The sequence below is a fragment of the Cricetulus griseus genome, chromosome 5, assembly GCF_003668045.3.
Source record: "Cricetulus griseus strain 17A/GY chromosome 5, alternate assembly CriGri-PICRH-1.0, whole genome shotgun sequence".
Classification (NCBI taxonomy): Eukaryota; Metazoa; Chordata; class Mammalia; order Rodentia; family Cricetidae; genus Cricetulus; species Cricetulus griseus.
This window is the reverse complement of record NC_048598.1, coordinates 122,421,403-122,436,966: the sequence shown is the minus strand read 5'-3', so window position 1 is coordinate 122,436,966 and position 15,564 is coordinate 122,421,403. Positions and strand designations below refer to the sequence as shown.

At 44.7% G+C, this 15,564-nt stretch overlaps 1 protein-coding gene across 5 annotated transcripts in view; it reads right to left on the bottom strand.

Annotated features, from left to right (window-relative positions):
* Positions 1-4,430: 4,430 nt before the first annotated feature.
* Positions 4,431-15,564, bottom strand: part of Slc8a3 (solute carrier family 8 member A3) — a 115,658-nt gene continuing 104,524 nt past the window's right edge. For 2 of the 5 annotated variants that reach the window (XM_035445635.1, XM_035445636.1), the window contains exons 3-7: positions 14,270-14,287; positions 9,812-9,936; positions 9,062-9,161; positions 7,194-7,469; positions 4,431-4,807 (exon numbers count right to left, since the gene is read on the bottom strand). In XM_035445635.1, coding sequence (XP_035301526.1) covers positions 4,431-4,807; positions 7,194-7,469; positions 9,062-9,161; positions 9,812-9,936; positions 14,270-14,287 — 896 coding nt within the window. The remainder of the gene's footprint in view (positions 4,808-7,193; positions 7,470-9,061; positions 9,162-9,811; positions 9,937-14,269; positions 14,288-15,564) is intronic. The other 3 variants (XM_035445637.1, XM_035445638.1, XM_027418417.2) reach the window with 2 other exon arrangements.

Genomic DNA, 15,564 nt, shown 5'->3' with positions numbered 1-15,564 from the left:
CCCTGCTTGACAAAAAAGAATAATATCTGTCTTTTGTGGCTCTTATCAGACAAAGATGATGTATATTAAAGGGTTTGAAAACTGCACAGACATAGGTCACATTGCTCTTGGCCATTAATATTAAAATATCTGTCCTTAATCGCAAAGGCATTGTGGCAGGACAATCATTTATTACAAAAGACCCTTTTGCAGTTTAGAGAGGTGACAAGAGAGTGACTGCCCAGCTAAGGACTACATGTCACAGTCTCCTTTGCATCTGAATGAGTAAAAGTGACTAGCTTTCACTAATTGGATGCGAGCAAATGTGGCATTGCTTGGGAGCCAAGGCAGTTAGATATGCGCACACCACCTCCAATTTACTTCCCATTTGAGATGAGTGGAGAGGGCATGCAGAGACTGGCACTTAATGAAATAAAAGAAACCAAGCGCCTTCACCATCATGCGGAAGAGTGTTACCTGCTGACGAAGAACGTCTTTCTTAAATCATTGTGTGAATTGGGAAGGAACTTCATTTTCTCTTAAGCCACTGAAATGCTGGAGTTGATTTATTATGATAGCAATTATTCCCTGAAAATAAGTGAGATAAAGGGATGGGAGTGTCCACTTGTGCACACTGGCTGGCAATGTCGTCTTTATACTGACTGATGTACAGTCTGTGGGACCAGGACACCCTGAAGGGATGCCTGCAGTGGTGCTGATTATGGCTGTCAGACAATTTTATACATCACCTTGTACACCCCCACCCTCCATGCACATGCTCTAGAGTCTCAACTTTAGTGCTGGAAGTAATAGGCTTCAGAAGCCTTCGGCTGAGGTGAACCAAGAGAGGTGTTCACTCAATCCAGAGAGCTAGTTGTTGTGTCTAGACTCACACTAAGGTCCTTCCTCTCCGTGGACACCAGTCTCAACCCTCCTTCACATTTACTAGGGTTCATCAGTAAATGAACCTCACCCCCTCTCTACAAAGTCCAATGTCTGGGTGATCTACAAGTGAGCGCAAATGGAGTTTATGCCCTGTCTTTCCCATGGAATCAGCTAGAAGACATTTATTTTTCATTCTCAACTAGCAATGAAATAGAATAGTCTTTAGCCCAGATCTTTCTATCTATCTATCTATCTATCTATCTATCTATCTATCTATCTGCCTACCTATCGTCTACCTATCTACCTATCATTTTCTAGTTATCACTTCCTTGAAGGATTTATGTTCTCAAACCTGCTTTCTTAGCCCCAGTTGGCCAGAAATTTAAGCCTAGAAAAAGACTAAACTCCATAATGCAAAAAGATAAGTGGTATTTATTTATTCATTTTGGTGGTGGTAGAATTTTCTTTCCATCCCTTTTCTTTCCTTTTGCCTTTAACACAAGACCATTCCTTGGCCTTAACCTTTCTCAATTACAGAAGCAGGCCACAGCTAGCATCCACCTGCATTTCTCCTTCTAGAGCTCCACAGCATGGTCCCATCTGGTTCCTTTTGTCTGTCTTCCAATGCTGAGTCCTTTTACCAAAGTAAATGATTATATATTTTGCTTTAAGGTCACATTCTCAGTGAGGTTCTTCTCAATTCTTCAAGACCAAGTCCATGTTGTTACCACTGTGTTCCATGGCCCTCTATTCATACCATACTGAGAGCACTTGTGTGTGGTACAGGGCCCTTTTTTTCTTTCTTTTTTTGCACCCAATTGTTCACAAACCATAGGCTCCTTCTACTACTTAGCTTTCGGAAGGGGCACTAACACACACACATGTAATTCCTACTTCCTCACTTGCTCTGGCTTGTTTGGGACTGGAACGGGCTTAGTGCATAACTACCCATCCACACACTCCTCACTTACCGTTTTGCATGCTCTCTGTCTCTCTGTCTCTGTCTTTGTCTCTGTCTGTCTCCCTCCCTCCCTCTCTCTCTTTCCCTCTCCCCCCCCCTCTCTCACACACACACACCAAGATATCCTCTGCAAAGGTTTCTGTCTTCTGGAAATGCCCTTCTGGGTATGGGGAATTAATTGTATTTTCTTGATTGAGAATTTGTTCTCAGATCCCCAAAGAGAGCTTCTGTTAGTTCTGTGGAGTGGAGTTGTGAGGCTATGAAATCACATCAGGGCTGTCAACTGAGCTGGACTGTAGGGCAAGCCAAACCAAGGGGACCCCCCAGGGAGACAGGGTGTGTGGGGGAGGGAAGCAAGGACTGGAGGGGGCATGTGGATGGGAGGCAGGGAAGGCAGTATTGGTTTTTCAGGGCTTCCTGATCTGAGTTTCACAGAAACCCTCCCCGACTGGGCATCCCAGTACTGCCCACACTGTTTCTCAAACCGTTTCATTGGTTTCTGTCTTTCAGAACTCCAAAACACTGTATTAAAAGGAATTTTATTTCACTTCCTGGATCGTGACTTTCTTGTGGTGAAGAACTAAATCTTCGTTGTGTCACCAGAATGTAACTGAGGATGTAGAGGGTGTTCACTGCAGGATTGATTTTTGAATGAGTGATGAGCACATGGATGCTGATGCTGAGTCTATGTGGGGAGCACTGGCTAAATATGGTTTCCTAGCCAAGTCCTGCCCTGCTGTGCTCTTCTGGTACAAAATGCCCCCTGGTCTTCATCAGCACAATTCTTATTATCTGTGTCTTCCAGCTTCTTTAAGTCTGGGTTGTGACAGGCAGCATTTCCCTGAACATTTTTTGCTTAAAAAAAAATACTATGTCTAGCACATTGACACTTGAATATGATGGGAGATGACACCTTTGAATCAATTGCATCTGCTTCAGCAGATTCCCAAGACGGCTGGTCCTTGGACTGCTCATTGAAGAAACATGGGTTGTGTGTAGAAACATATAAGTAGACCTTTTACTTTTATTTATTTATTTTTTTGAACCAACCCAACATTTCCACCGGCAACTGTCAACATAGTTTAGGACACAAACATTGTTCTCTTTTTTATTTTTTTCTTAAAAAATGTGTTGAAAATTAAACAGGTGTTGTTTTAATTTCATTATTTCTCTCTTAGAAAATGTATTTATGTCAATGCAGAAAGCCTCAAGACCCGTGGGCAGTTTTGGAGTGTGTGTGTGTGTGTGTGTGTGTGTGTGTGTGTGTGTGTGTGTGTGTGTGTGTGTGTTAAAGCCGGGACTTTTCATATACATCAGAAAAAAGTCCAGGAGGTGAGGGTGTCAGTGTGTCAGAACTCATTTTCTATGAGCCTGGGCTCCTTGGGAATGTGATGACTTGGGTTCTTGGGGAGGGAGGGGGTATAAGAAATACCGCACAGGCTGGGAAGAGAACTTTCTGAGGTTTAAAAACAAGCAGGAACATGGGGAAATGAGAGATTCCAGTTCCTATCTTGTGAACATGCTTTCAAAAGTGGCCTGAAGGTCAGGAGAGGAGGAAGGAGGCCCCTGTTCTCTTACAAGCCTCTAAATTCTCACACCACTTCAAGCAATCTCCTTCGCTTTCTGGGTATGGTGTATTAGCGAGAGGGGTGCACCCCAGAAACTCTATATGTGATCCACTCCCTTAGAGAGCCCCCAAACAGATACCCTCTTCTCTCCCACCTCAGAGAGAAGAAACCCCAAACACTGGAGAGGTGTTTCCCCTTTGTGTCTCCAGCTGCCCTTGCTCAGCAGGGAGCACTCTTCTTTCTGTTCCCAACCATCAACTTGGCAAGTTTCTTGTGGGAGGGCACACATACAGGCGCTGACACACAACATAGAGAAGTACAATGACCTCCACAAAGAAGCCTGTGATTGCTCTGTGGTTTGGGTGTGATGTCAATGCAAGCAGACGAAACTCCTCCTGCACCCTGAGTTGGAGCCAAGGGACAGCTGTGGCCTTGTGAGAGCAGGAGGGTGTGTGTCAGCAAGTCCATGCCTCTGTCTGTCGCTCAGACTTGGAGTTCCTTCAGGGCCCTTTGTCACTAACTTCAGAAAGAAAAGACAAGACAATAAGTGGAACCTGGTAGGAAGATGAAAGCAATCACAATAACAATTTGATGAAAAAGAGCACCCCAAACCAGCCACTTGGAGATGGCTCATTCTCACACCCCGACAGCTGAATGAGGGAGCCTTGATGCATGTCACTGGAGACAGGGGAAACCCTGCCCCTCAGGGAATTAGAGTCAAAGGAATAGTCAGGTGACGGAATACACAAGAGAGGGCTCAGGGACATGGATGGAGGATGGGCAGAGGTGGATTTGTTGCTGTTGTTGGTTTGTTTTTAATTAAATACTTTGGACAGTGGGTGTCTCCTCCATTCCACTGGATTGGTTAGATTTTGGCCTTTCTGTGCAACGCCAGGGCCTAGGTCAGGTGATGTTCCTGGGGCTCTGGTCCTGATGCTGCTTCTCCAGGGCTGCTCAACCTGGGAAGGTTGGTGAGGAAGCGCCCTTCTCTTAGGAGAAGTCCTAATTCTGCCCTGTGGAAGTCTTGCTCTATTGGTTCAGAACCCCTTGATGTAGCAGTAGGCTTCCAGTGTGGCAAAAAGTATGTAGAGGAGCCACAGGCTCACAAAGAGCCATGTTGTGGCAAGCTTGCAGCCACGGGGACCTCCGAGCTCCCCGCCCAGGTGGGGCCGCCGACGGTACAAGAGCACACTGAGGCAGACAAATGCAAAGATGGTGAAAAGAGTGACAGAGAAGGCTAGAGTGCCAGCAGACACATGGAACTCCTGTCCCTGCATGGCCCAGTAGATGGCGGCCACGGACCAGGCCAAACCAATACCCAAGAAGACGTTGACAGCATTACTGCCAGTGACGTTGCCAATGGAAGCATCTGCATACACATCCTGCAGGGCAGCAGCTTTGCTGGCAAATGTATCTGGAAAAGGACAGAGACAAATGGGAGCTGTGGGAGGCTGGGATCCGTAGGGCTTGTCTTTGAGTATCCCTCATAGGCAGCTTGGCAGCATGGGCGAAGGGACCACTTCTAGCCCTGTCACTTAGGAGCTATACAGCCCTGGATGTAAGTCCAATGATGGATCTGGGTTTCCGTTCCTCATCTGTATGATTCCGAAGCATCCTAAGAGCTATTCCTGTCCCAATATTTACAAAGTGGGCATAGTATTCCCTATTGACAATGGTTTTAGCAAATAAGACTCAGTCATTTCATAACACCTGCCCAGGGAACTTTCACATCCTGGGAAGCAGTTGGAGTAGATGATTGGTTGGAACTGTCATATGGGGCATGTACTCACTTAACCCTGACTGTGCAATACCCTTGCACTCAGGAGAATTGGGATCAAGGCATCTACACAAGGTCACTTAAGTTAGCTAGAGACTTGACTCTAGAATCCCCATGGGAGGGCCGGCCCCGTAACATCCTCTCATTTCCAAAGAGCTTTAACAAAAGCCACGATACCAGAGGCATGGACCATAGCATATTCTTCTGAAAGCTTCAGTATTGCCAGGTGCTTCTGGACCAATTTCCAGGCCCCAAACTATCTCCCCACCCAGTATATCCTGCTGTCTCACTGTTACCAAATTTATTAGCTCTCCCAGAGAAAGCTTCTCACCCCAACTTGACTATGACCTTGCAGTTTGGCTCTAACCCTCCCTTATTTTTTCCCACATGTCTTTGCCCTCATATCTGCTCCTTTCCCTCTGTCAGCTTAGGTACATCAAACCTGGAGAACAGTGAGCACAGGGCATCATCTGGTTTCTTATCAACAGATTCATTTTCATAGTAGCCAGACTTGTGGCATTACCAATACACATTCCCCACCCCTACCCCCTGCACCCTGGTCTGTGCTGGGCTTTAAGAAGGAGGAGTTCCTGGAGGTGTGGTGTAGATATAGTGTGACAATTCATTTTGAATACCAACTTGGTGAAATGGAGAGTCACCCAGGGGTTTGGTAGAGCACATCCTTGGGTGTTAATCTGTGATGAGTTTCCAGGGACTATTAGATTCCAAGGGCTGTGACTCAAGGAATGGACAAATCCATTGATGAAGTCACAATATGACGATGTTATTAGGAGGTAGTGAAAGGTAGGAGGGACCTAGTTGGGGGAAGTAGCTCATTAAGGTACATTTCTTGGGGCTTATAGCTTGTCTTGGGCCTTTTCCTACATTCTCATTCTCTGGTCCTTTGTCAACCATGATGTGAATTGCCTTTTCTCATCATGCCACCTTCCCTGCTATGCTGTGTTAACACCACTGAAGCTGTGAGTGAAATGAATCCTCTCTTCTTTAAGTTTTTCTCTTGGGACTTTTGTCACATGTCACAGGCATACTGAAGAAACTAATAGGTGAAACTGATCTCCAAAAGGATGTTTCTTTGCTACAATGAAGGTTGTTCTTGGCTCTACCTGCAGACTCCTGCCTGGTGTGGTTTAGCCCAAGTACTTGAAGCTAGCAAAAGGTCAGATTTCGGATGCCATAGAGACCCAGATTGAATTCAGTGGAGAGGCTGGCTTAATATAGTCACACTGTACTGCCTACCTACTGCTTGTCATTCAGGCCTGGTTTCCATAGGACTTGCCCTGACCCAGCTTAACCTCAGGGCCCCTGCTTGACACCTTTACTTCCTAGATATCATTAAGATGAAGAAAAATCATTTGGGTCTAGTCTCCTTTGCTGGATTTTTAACTGAGGACTGAGAAGGAAACATGTTTGCCTCCACTCAACTAATAGATGTGCAACCAGCACAGCCCTGTATCAGGCATCCTGGGAGCACAGTAAATATTAGCCTACTAAAGGAATTAATGGATGCTTACTGATGTTTGCCTTTGGGTATTTAGAAGGAAATAAAACGCATGTAATTCCTCACATGAAAGGACAAATCTCAGCTAAGGTTCTTATGCCTGCTCTAATAGGAGACACTTTGCCCTCATAGATGACCACAGGAGCAGGGGGAGGCCAAGAAGGATTGTGGGCATTCCTATAGGGACATTTATAAGCAGGCTAATATTTAATCTCTCAGAGGCTACCAGAGGTAAATGGAAGAACATTATTATATGCATTTAATTGCATTGCTTGTATCCTATTAATACAATATAAAGGCTAAGAAATTGAGCCACTTACTTGGTCAGGTACCATATCCTTGGTAGACCTCAGTTTTCCTGTCTAGTAAAGGCAGGGATTGAATGTGTGACCTGGTTATCACCCACAGTGCCTGTTGCTTTAGATCTGACATGAGGCAGAGTGTAGGGGGTCATTTGAACCAGGGGAGATCCTTTTTGCAAACTAAAGTACCTCTCACTCTCACCTGGCACGGAGGTGCCGAACGCCACGAAAACAACAGCTGTGACAGAATCCTTGAGCCCAATTGTGCAGCCGAAGTGAGAGGCTAGGTCCCCGATGATGGCGGTGAGCATGCCAATAATGAGGATAGAGACCACAAAGCAGGCCCAACCGTGGCAGTACTCCGTGGGGGGCACGCAGGCAAAAAGCACCTTCCAGAAGACTGTCAGGAAGTGCATAACATAGTCAAAGCAGGAAGGCAGCCTCTCCTCTCCCGATTCATCTTCATCCTCATCCCCTGCTGGAGGTAAGATAAACAGGCTTGAGACAAGGAAGTGAGATCAGAACATCATTCATGAAAATGTCCAGTCCAGTCCATATTACAGGCATCCTGGGCCAGAATGGGGATTCAGTTCTCTCTGGACAGCAAGTGAGGAACAGGGTGTTGGGTACCGGTTAAACAGTGGGGAAATGGGAAACAAATCGGTCATGTGGTCACTGGTCAGTACCGATGCAGGGTGCTAAACGAACATGGGAGAAAGTGAGCAAGCTGTGGACTAAAGAAAAAGGAGAGGATGAGAGTGAGAGACAGGGTGCGAGAACAGGAGGACAAGAAGGGGGGTGGGAGAAAGGAGGCAGGGACAGGATGTGCTTGATTTTCTGGGCAAAGACAACAAAATTGGCTGTGTGCTTGGTCACTTCTCACTGAGTGCCAGGGGTTCCTCTCAAGTTTTCTAACATGTCTACAGCAATGACAACCACAACCCTGCCGTTATTCATCCCCCGGGTGGATGGCTGTCATTCTAGATCATGGCAGTAGTACTTTTGAACAGAGCAGGGATGGTCTCTGACTGGCTTTGCTAGGAACTATGTGTACATGTGCGCCTCCAGTGGCCCCTGATAGTATGTGCTGAGGTACCTGTGCCCCTTTAAGGGTAATTTTAAATGCTTTAGGTTTGCAAAGAACAGAAGTCAGGAATCTGGGCTCTAATTCCATTTTTAAATGAAAGAACTCTTAGCCTGGGGTACTTTACCTATAGTTTTTTTTTTTTAACTCCAGTTCCCTCCTTTGTGAAGGGAGGTCGACTCTGTGGCCTACATTCCCTTTGTGGTCTCTTGAGGGGCACAGTCAGGTCATCAGAAGGGACACAGTAGAATGGATGTGAAGGCAAGGAGGCAGCAGAAGCAAGCCTCTCTTCCTGGCTGCGCTTTTGCTCTGGCTCTGGGACCTTAGGGATGTGACCCTGTGGGTTGCTATGACAACAAAACCTCATGGAAAAAGACAAGGCCAGTAGTGCTTGTCAGTTCAAGGGGACTATAGTGTTGCTGAGAGACAAAACAGGGGCGGTTGGGAGAACCTGTCCATCCTCATTCCCAGTGTCTGCCAATATCTGGGACTTCTGCCTAGGCTGGGACAGTAGGGTGGGGTCCATCCTGTAAATGTCCAAGAAATCATCCAGGGTTGAGATTCATCGGAGGGTCTATGCAGAGCATTTTGCTAACTCTTAACATCCAGTCTCTAAACCAGGGTTATTTTCCATTTTACAGAAAAGGAAAAGCAAACTAGTGAGATGGTAAGGAATGATGGGAACTTGAATTTTCTGTGCATGTGTTTTGTACTTGCACTTCTGAGAAAGGCAACAGTAGTTCTTTTCAGGGCCGAAAACATTGAAAGCAGAGAGGATGCTTGTACCAGTTCACACAGCAGAATCAGGATTTGAAGCCAGATGTCACTATTCCCTTTTAGTGCCCCAACAAAATAGGTAAACATCTGAGCCGGAGCTGGGAAGACCCCACTGATGAGCTCTCCTTGAAAGTGATCAGCCTCTAAGGGGGCTTCTTTCTTGGGGATTGTCTGCACTCCTAGCAAGGCTACCTGGAGGACCCTCTTACCTGCACTAACAGTGATGGCTTCCATGAACTGGTCCCTCCAGGAATGGGTCCCCACAACCAATGCCAGGTTTGTCTTCTTGATCAGCTTATCCACTGTACTCTGTCATGGAGAGAAAAACTTGGAATCATAAGATTAGAATTCTCAAAACCAATGAGGCCTCTCATATTACAAAGGAATGAAAGCTGCCCTGAATTGCAGAGGTTCTAAAATTTTTTTGTGAGGTGCCCGTGGATGATATCTTTTTGGGCAATCCCCCTAGTTCCCTTTTCTTTGGTTGCGAATTCTGACACTGGATGTTTAGAGGAATGTAACCACAGAGGGTTTTTTGTGTCTTTTGAGACAGAGTCTCTCTACTATGCAGTTCTGGTTGTCACAGAATTCTCTATACAGACCAGGCTGGCCTTGAACTCACGGAGATATACCTGCTTCAGCCTCACAAGTGCCTGGGATTAAAGACTTGGCCCACCACGCTGGGCTTGAAATGTAACTATAGGATAAGATGTCAATAGACCTTGCCCAGCAGTAGTGACACACCCAAGGGTTCTCTTCCCTACTTATTATGATATTTTATATAATGGTTTCCTGTAGTATTCATAGCATACAGACAACTAGCACTGCTTGTTACATGTTATAAATGGGGAAACTTAGACCTGGGGTGGATAAATGATTTGTTCAGTTTCTATTTCACATTCTCAGTGGTGAAATTAGAAAAAGCCTCATATCTTCTGTTCCCTCAGTGATGGTCTGACCTTGAACTCATAGGACTCTTCAATGATGACCTCTAGTTTGGGGTGTTCACCCAATACTGGCTTTCCCATCTCTGCTATTCTCTTGGCCTCCTCTTCCTCCACAGTCAGCTTCCTGTCTGTCACCTCTGCAACAAAAGAAAAATCAGACTACCCTTAGCACCTTTCCCATCTCCCAGGACTTTATAGCTGAGGGACATGGGCAGTGGGTGCAAAGCAAGTAGCTCTCAAGAACAGGGATTAGGTATTTCTAGTTTCTCTTCCTACCAAGGGCTGGACACTCTGTGATCAGACCTTGAACAGACCTGGTAGGCCTGAGATGAGTGTATCTCTTTTTGTTTTATTCCTGGGTAGGGAATCTGACTCAAAGAATTCCCAGTGAATGGTACCAAATGAAGCTCCCAAACACTTTGGAGAGTAGCTGCAGAGCTTGGAAGAAAAGCCAAATCTCATGATCCTTAACTATTTTGAGCTGCTGGATCTGGTTGTCCACTACTTTATATAAGAGTTCTGGGAGATATATGAGTCCAAATGCACTGCCTACTGGATCCCATTTGCATCTGTTTTCCACATTGCTAGTGCCAGGTAATGTTTTCGGAGGTATCTCCATTTCATACAGGTCAATTGGCATCTTGGACAATTCCCAAGAAACTTCATCGTGTTCAATGACAGATCCCTCAGGATTTCTATACAAGGCAGGGTCGTTTCTTCTGGAATTAAAAAGAAAACATTCAAAGCAAAAACAAAACAAAGTTCTCCCTTTGCTTTGTTTTTTATAAGCATTCTCTGAGTCCGTCAGCTTCTTGCATCATTTACCAATGGTCCCTTCTCATGCTGAACGGTTAAACAGTTTTTCTACTTCAGCTGGTGAGTCCATCTTCCAGCCACTTCACCATGAAGACATGTTTTCTGGATTAGAGCGAAATAGAGATTGAATCTTTTTATTCCCCTTTGATTAGAAAATCGCTCTTGGCAGCCTGTTTCTTTCAGAGCCCATTTAAACATCTCCCCATCCAAGTCTGCATTCTCACATGCAATTAGTTCTTTTATTCAGCTCCTTAATTGCTTTCATTCCACACAGTAAACCTCCCATGGGAATCCTCTAGTCCTTGCATAATCCCAAGGACGAAATGGGTCAGAGGCCAAGGAAGTTGTTTTGTTTTTTTTTTTTTAAATTCTGTAGTGGAAGAATCAGTGAAGCGAGAGGCAGAGAAACTTGGGTTCTTGAGGTTGCAGTGAAAGCAACTCACAGAAGACTATAAAGTAAGAATGGGTTTTGCTAAGTAGAGAGACTTATTTATATGAAGATTCCCTTAGTTAACCCGAATGAGGATAGTTGATTGTGTGCAGGCTCCAGTGTCTGAGCTTGCTGCTGGAGTCAGTGTTTCTACAACCAATGCATGAGAAGGTAATCCCGACAATGGCTGGGAGCTGTCCATGGTGCTGCACTATCGTGGCTCCGGTGGTTTTTTGAAGACCTAGATCTCCCCCCCCCCCCGTTACATTTGTGCTTTGTCATTTTCTCACACATGTAATGCATTCTAATTGCTCTAGACACCTTCTCTCATTCTCTATCACCCCATCAAGCCTCTCTCAATCTTACAAGACCCCTTCCCATATTCATACATTTGAGTTTGGGTTTTCAGACCCAGTGAGTTTAACCTGGGTCATCTGCATTAATGGCAGGTTTGGAATTCTCTTCTAGACACTTGTGGGCTCACCAGTGGTTACTTGACTGATGTCAGTGACTCTCTAGTTCCAAGAATCTATCGTGGTCTCAGGTTTGCAGGTTGGGAGGGCCTTCTTGAGTGCCCTTCCCTTCTGTGTTTGGCTGTTGACAGGTCCATTCTTGTGCAGGGTCAGTGTAGGTTAGAGCAGTTGCATTGAGTTCATGATGAGGATGGCTGTACTGTGTCTAAGAGATGATATTCTTCCTATCCTTTGGCTCTTGCATTCTTCCTGCTCCTCTTCCACAATATTCTCTGAGCCTTAGAGGGGTGGTATATATGCCTTGTTTGTGGCTGAGCACTCACCTTGGAATCTCTCTCTCTCTCTCATATATATATATATATATATATATATATATATATATATATATATATCTTCTAGCAGCCTCACCCCACTTACTTAATTTAATATGGATCTCTGATGAGTTCATTCTGAAGGCAAATCAGAGAGTCTGAATGTGCTGGGCTATTTATAAGGACAATAGCCCTACGATGGGGCTGGGGTGGGGGCTTTAGAGAACACAGGCTCCTTAAAGAGCAAGTAGCCTTTTCTCTTCCTTCTGGCTTCAGCATCATATAATACTGCTCGTCTCAGCAGTGACAATGTTAATCTGTTCCTCCCTTCCCAGCTCCCTCATGCCATACTTTACATGTGCCACAGGAACTTTATACTGATATAATGAGCTCTCCAGTGACACATAAATGTACCTGTCTAACCCCTTGTCTAGCCATCAATCTAGCACTATAGCCATCTGGCATATTATTGATCCACCTGCTGACCTGTCTACCCCTGTGGTGACAGTCACTTTTTCTATCTAGCCTTCTGCAAAAATCCCTTTGACAAATAACCAATCCTCTATCATCAAGTCCCCCACAGTCCCACAGAGGCACTCTGTACGTTTCTGTTAATTGACTCACACACCTTCTTATAAACCTCAACTTAGCGTCTTGGCAGAAATCCTCCCCCTTTTCTAATTTTTATGTGATGGTCATAAGTTTAAGTTCAAGTTATGTTAATTTCTTCAAGTCCCAAACTTAAAAGATGAATGATAATGATTCTGATTCAAAAAAAAATAAAGGAGAGGTGATCTTGATACGCAGGCTGACTAAACAAACTCTCATTTCTAGGAATAGAAAGGGAGGGAGGTGGGGAAGGAAATAGAATATAAATAAGATGGAAGATTGGACAAATATTGGAAGAACAAAAAGCTTTCCAGGCTAGACAAGGATAGACTGTGAATGCTCTGTCAGTATCCCCACAAAGAAGCAGTGGTGTGGCCATGGCTCTCCAAGGCACTTGAACTTGGTGGTCTAGCCCAGGATGAACACATTTCCTCTCTTTCACCACCAGGCACTGTGAATCATGTTCACCTGTCCTGTCGGCAAGATCAAAATAAAAACTTGAGATTTCTGGTGGATCTATATTCTAATCAAGCACTCCTGAATCAGAGGGTTGCCGATAGCTATAGGACATTCCCTCTGCACTTTATATTTCTACTGGTGTTTGAAATCTTTTTGAAAGTATAACGAAACTTAAACCAAATACAAATGTGTGTGTTAGGTAGTGAAGGCAAGAACTGGAATGAAGAATCCTGAACATATTCATGTGGGGTAGTATGAGCAGAGGGGAAGAGAAAGGAGAGGAGAATACAGAGCATAGAGCCAGAGCTAGCCCTTATCCTGTTGGCATAGAAATAAGCAAGAAGATGAAGAGCCTGTAGCAATATTTTCCCAAAAGGAAAACATATTAACTATGTATACTTTTTGATTTAGGCTCCAAGGAGGTAAATGATATTACTATATATACCTATTGCAGAGGCTCCAGGCGTGGCCTGTAGGTGACTTGGAACACCAGTGTACTCTGTAAGATCTTTTGCCTCTTAAATAGCCTCTCTCTCTCTCTCTCTGTGTGTGTGTGTGTGTGTGTGTGTGTGTGTGTGTGTGTGTGTGTGTGTGTGTTCAAATAACAGATGAAATGTAAGATGCCCTTTTAAAACATACTGAAACTGCCGTGTGGCGCCCACTCCATCTGCATCAAGTAGAGTACTGCCAGACATGGAGGGCGGTTTTCCTCTCTGGTCCTGAGGGTGCATGCTGTTTGTGATGGGCTTCCACTCATGCCAGCTTACTTTCAAAGTAGGTCCACGTCCTACCAGGATCTAAATTCTGAATGAGAATCTTGCCAAAAATTTATAGATGTCTTTTTTTATCCAGAGCCCTGTTCCCACACATAGTTTTTACTGTTTGGAGCATATGCAACTTTAAGGATAAATGAGAAATTAGTCCAGATCTAGCAGTTTTGAAATAAACTGCCTCTCCTGTTCTCAGCAGCTTTTGGTTGTTTCTGCCTGGGTCCCTGGGGTCAGTCTTTCCATTTGAGTTCTATGTCAATCCTATTGGGAGACTCTGGTCCTAACTCTTACTGTCTCCTCTCCAACAACATAAGAGGTCGATGGACTGAGATGCAGGGAAATCTATGACATAACGTCTTCCCGGTAAGTTTTATTTTAATGATGAACTGTGCATTCTGCCATATTCGCTGATGAAAATGATGCTTAAGGAATTATCTACTTTCCCACAATTACTTTATGTGAGGAGTCTCTCAGTCATTGGGAGAACCTGTCAGGTTATCTTGACCCTGTAGTTCTTGCTAAGTAATGTAGTGGACATTGGTCTTAAATCAAGTAATGACACTGGCAGGAATAGAAAAGAGGGAAAGGCAGACACCTCTTACCTGGAGATAACAGGAGCGCTGTTTGCAAATGGATATCAGGGAAGAGGGAGAAAGAAAAGGAAAGAACATTAAGGTCCCATCTCGAAAGTGTCCCCAGGCTTTGTGGTTCCTGGCAGCATAAGGAAGGCAATGGGCTTAGTGAGGGAGAGCTCAAGAACACATGCAGACAGCAGCATTTGAGCATGAGCAGCAAGAGCAGCAGCAAGAGGTGTGAGAAGCTGGAATGATTGCTGAGCAGCTACAAGGAAGTTACCCCCACACCTTCCCTGAAAAAGGATAGAGGTGTGAGGATGAGAGGACCAAGTGGGTGAAAAAGACGCTTAGGTGATCACTGTGATTCAGTCTAGCTATCATGAACACAGTGTAGCTGGCCCACTGATGGCAAATAGAACACAGGGCTTGAAGCTGAACTCTAGAGAGTAGTATCCATGAGTAGGATGGTGCTCCCTTCTATGATTCCCAGCCCTAGCCTAGAAATAGGACCATGTTCTGCCTCCCAGTGCCTATAAGGTTTTCATAGTCACAAATGGTATCTTAGCTACTGTTATGGCCAGAGGCTTTGATCGTCCCTAAAAGAGTAATATAAGGAAAAGATGTATACTCTAGACTGTGGTCACTGAATGAGTTATAGCAATATCTCGGAGGTCAGAGCCATGGACTCCTGCTTTGTATCTCCTGTCTAGCCCCTGCACTTAGTAATGTTCAGTAAAGGCTTGTTGTTTGCTATTTTGGCAACTGATGGTCTTTTTGTTTGGAAAGGGTTAATGAGGTCCTCATTTCAGGTATTCTACAACTGTCAGACCAAACCTTGTATAAGGATGGGGGATGATAAAAACGAGGTCCCTACATGGACTGAGGAAGAAAGTAATAGCACAGGCAACACGGGATGTCTCTAGCTTATTTTTTCTTGTGCTAAACTCTCTTTGTCTCTAAGGTAACCTGACAGATTCTCCCAATGAATGAGAGACCCATCACATGGAATAAGAGCTTAGTTTATGCTAGACTCTCTTGGACTTCAAAATGCACAACTTAAAAGGAAATTCTTGTCAATTTCATACACATTTTCATCCTGATTGCATGTGTAATTGTATACCTCTCGCCCCTCGGCTCTTGTCCAGATCTGGAAACATCTTGCTAAGACTCCTGGCAGAGACTGACAAGGAAGGAGAGAGTATATGTGGGGGTATCTGTGTATCCATTCTTCTAGTAACCCCAAGGAATTCAGCTTTTGCCTGAGACCCATAACTCCACATTCACAACCACTGAAGATATGTGTGGATTCAGAATCTACATGG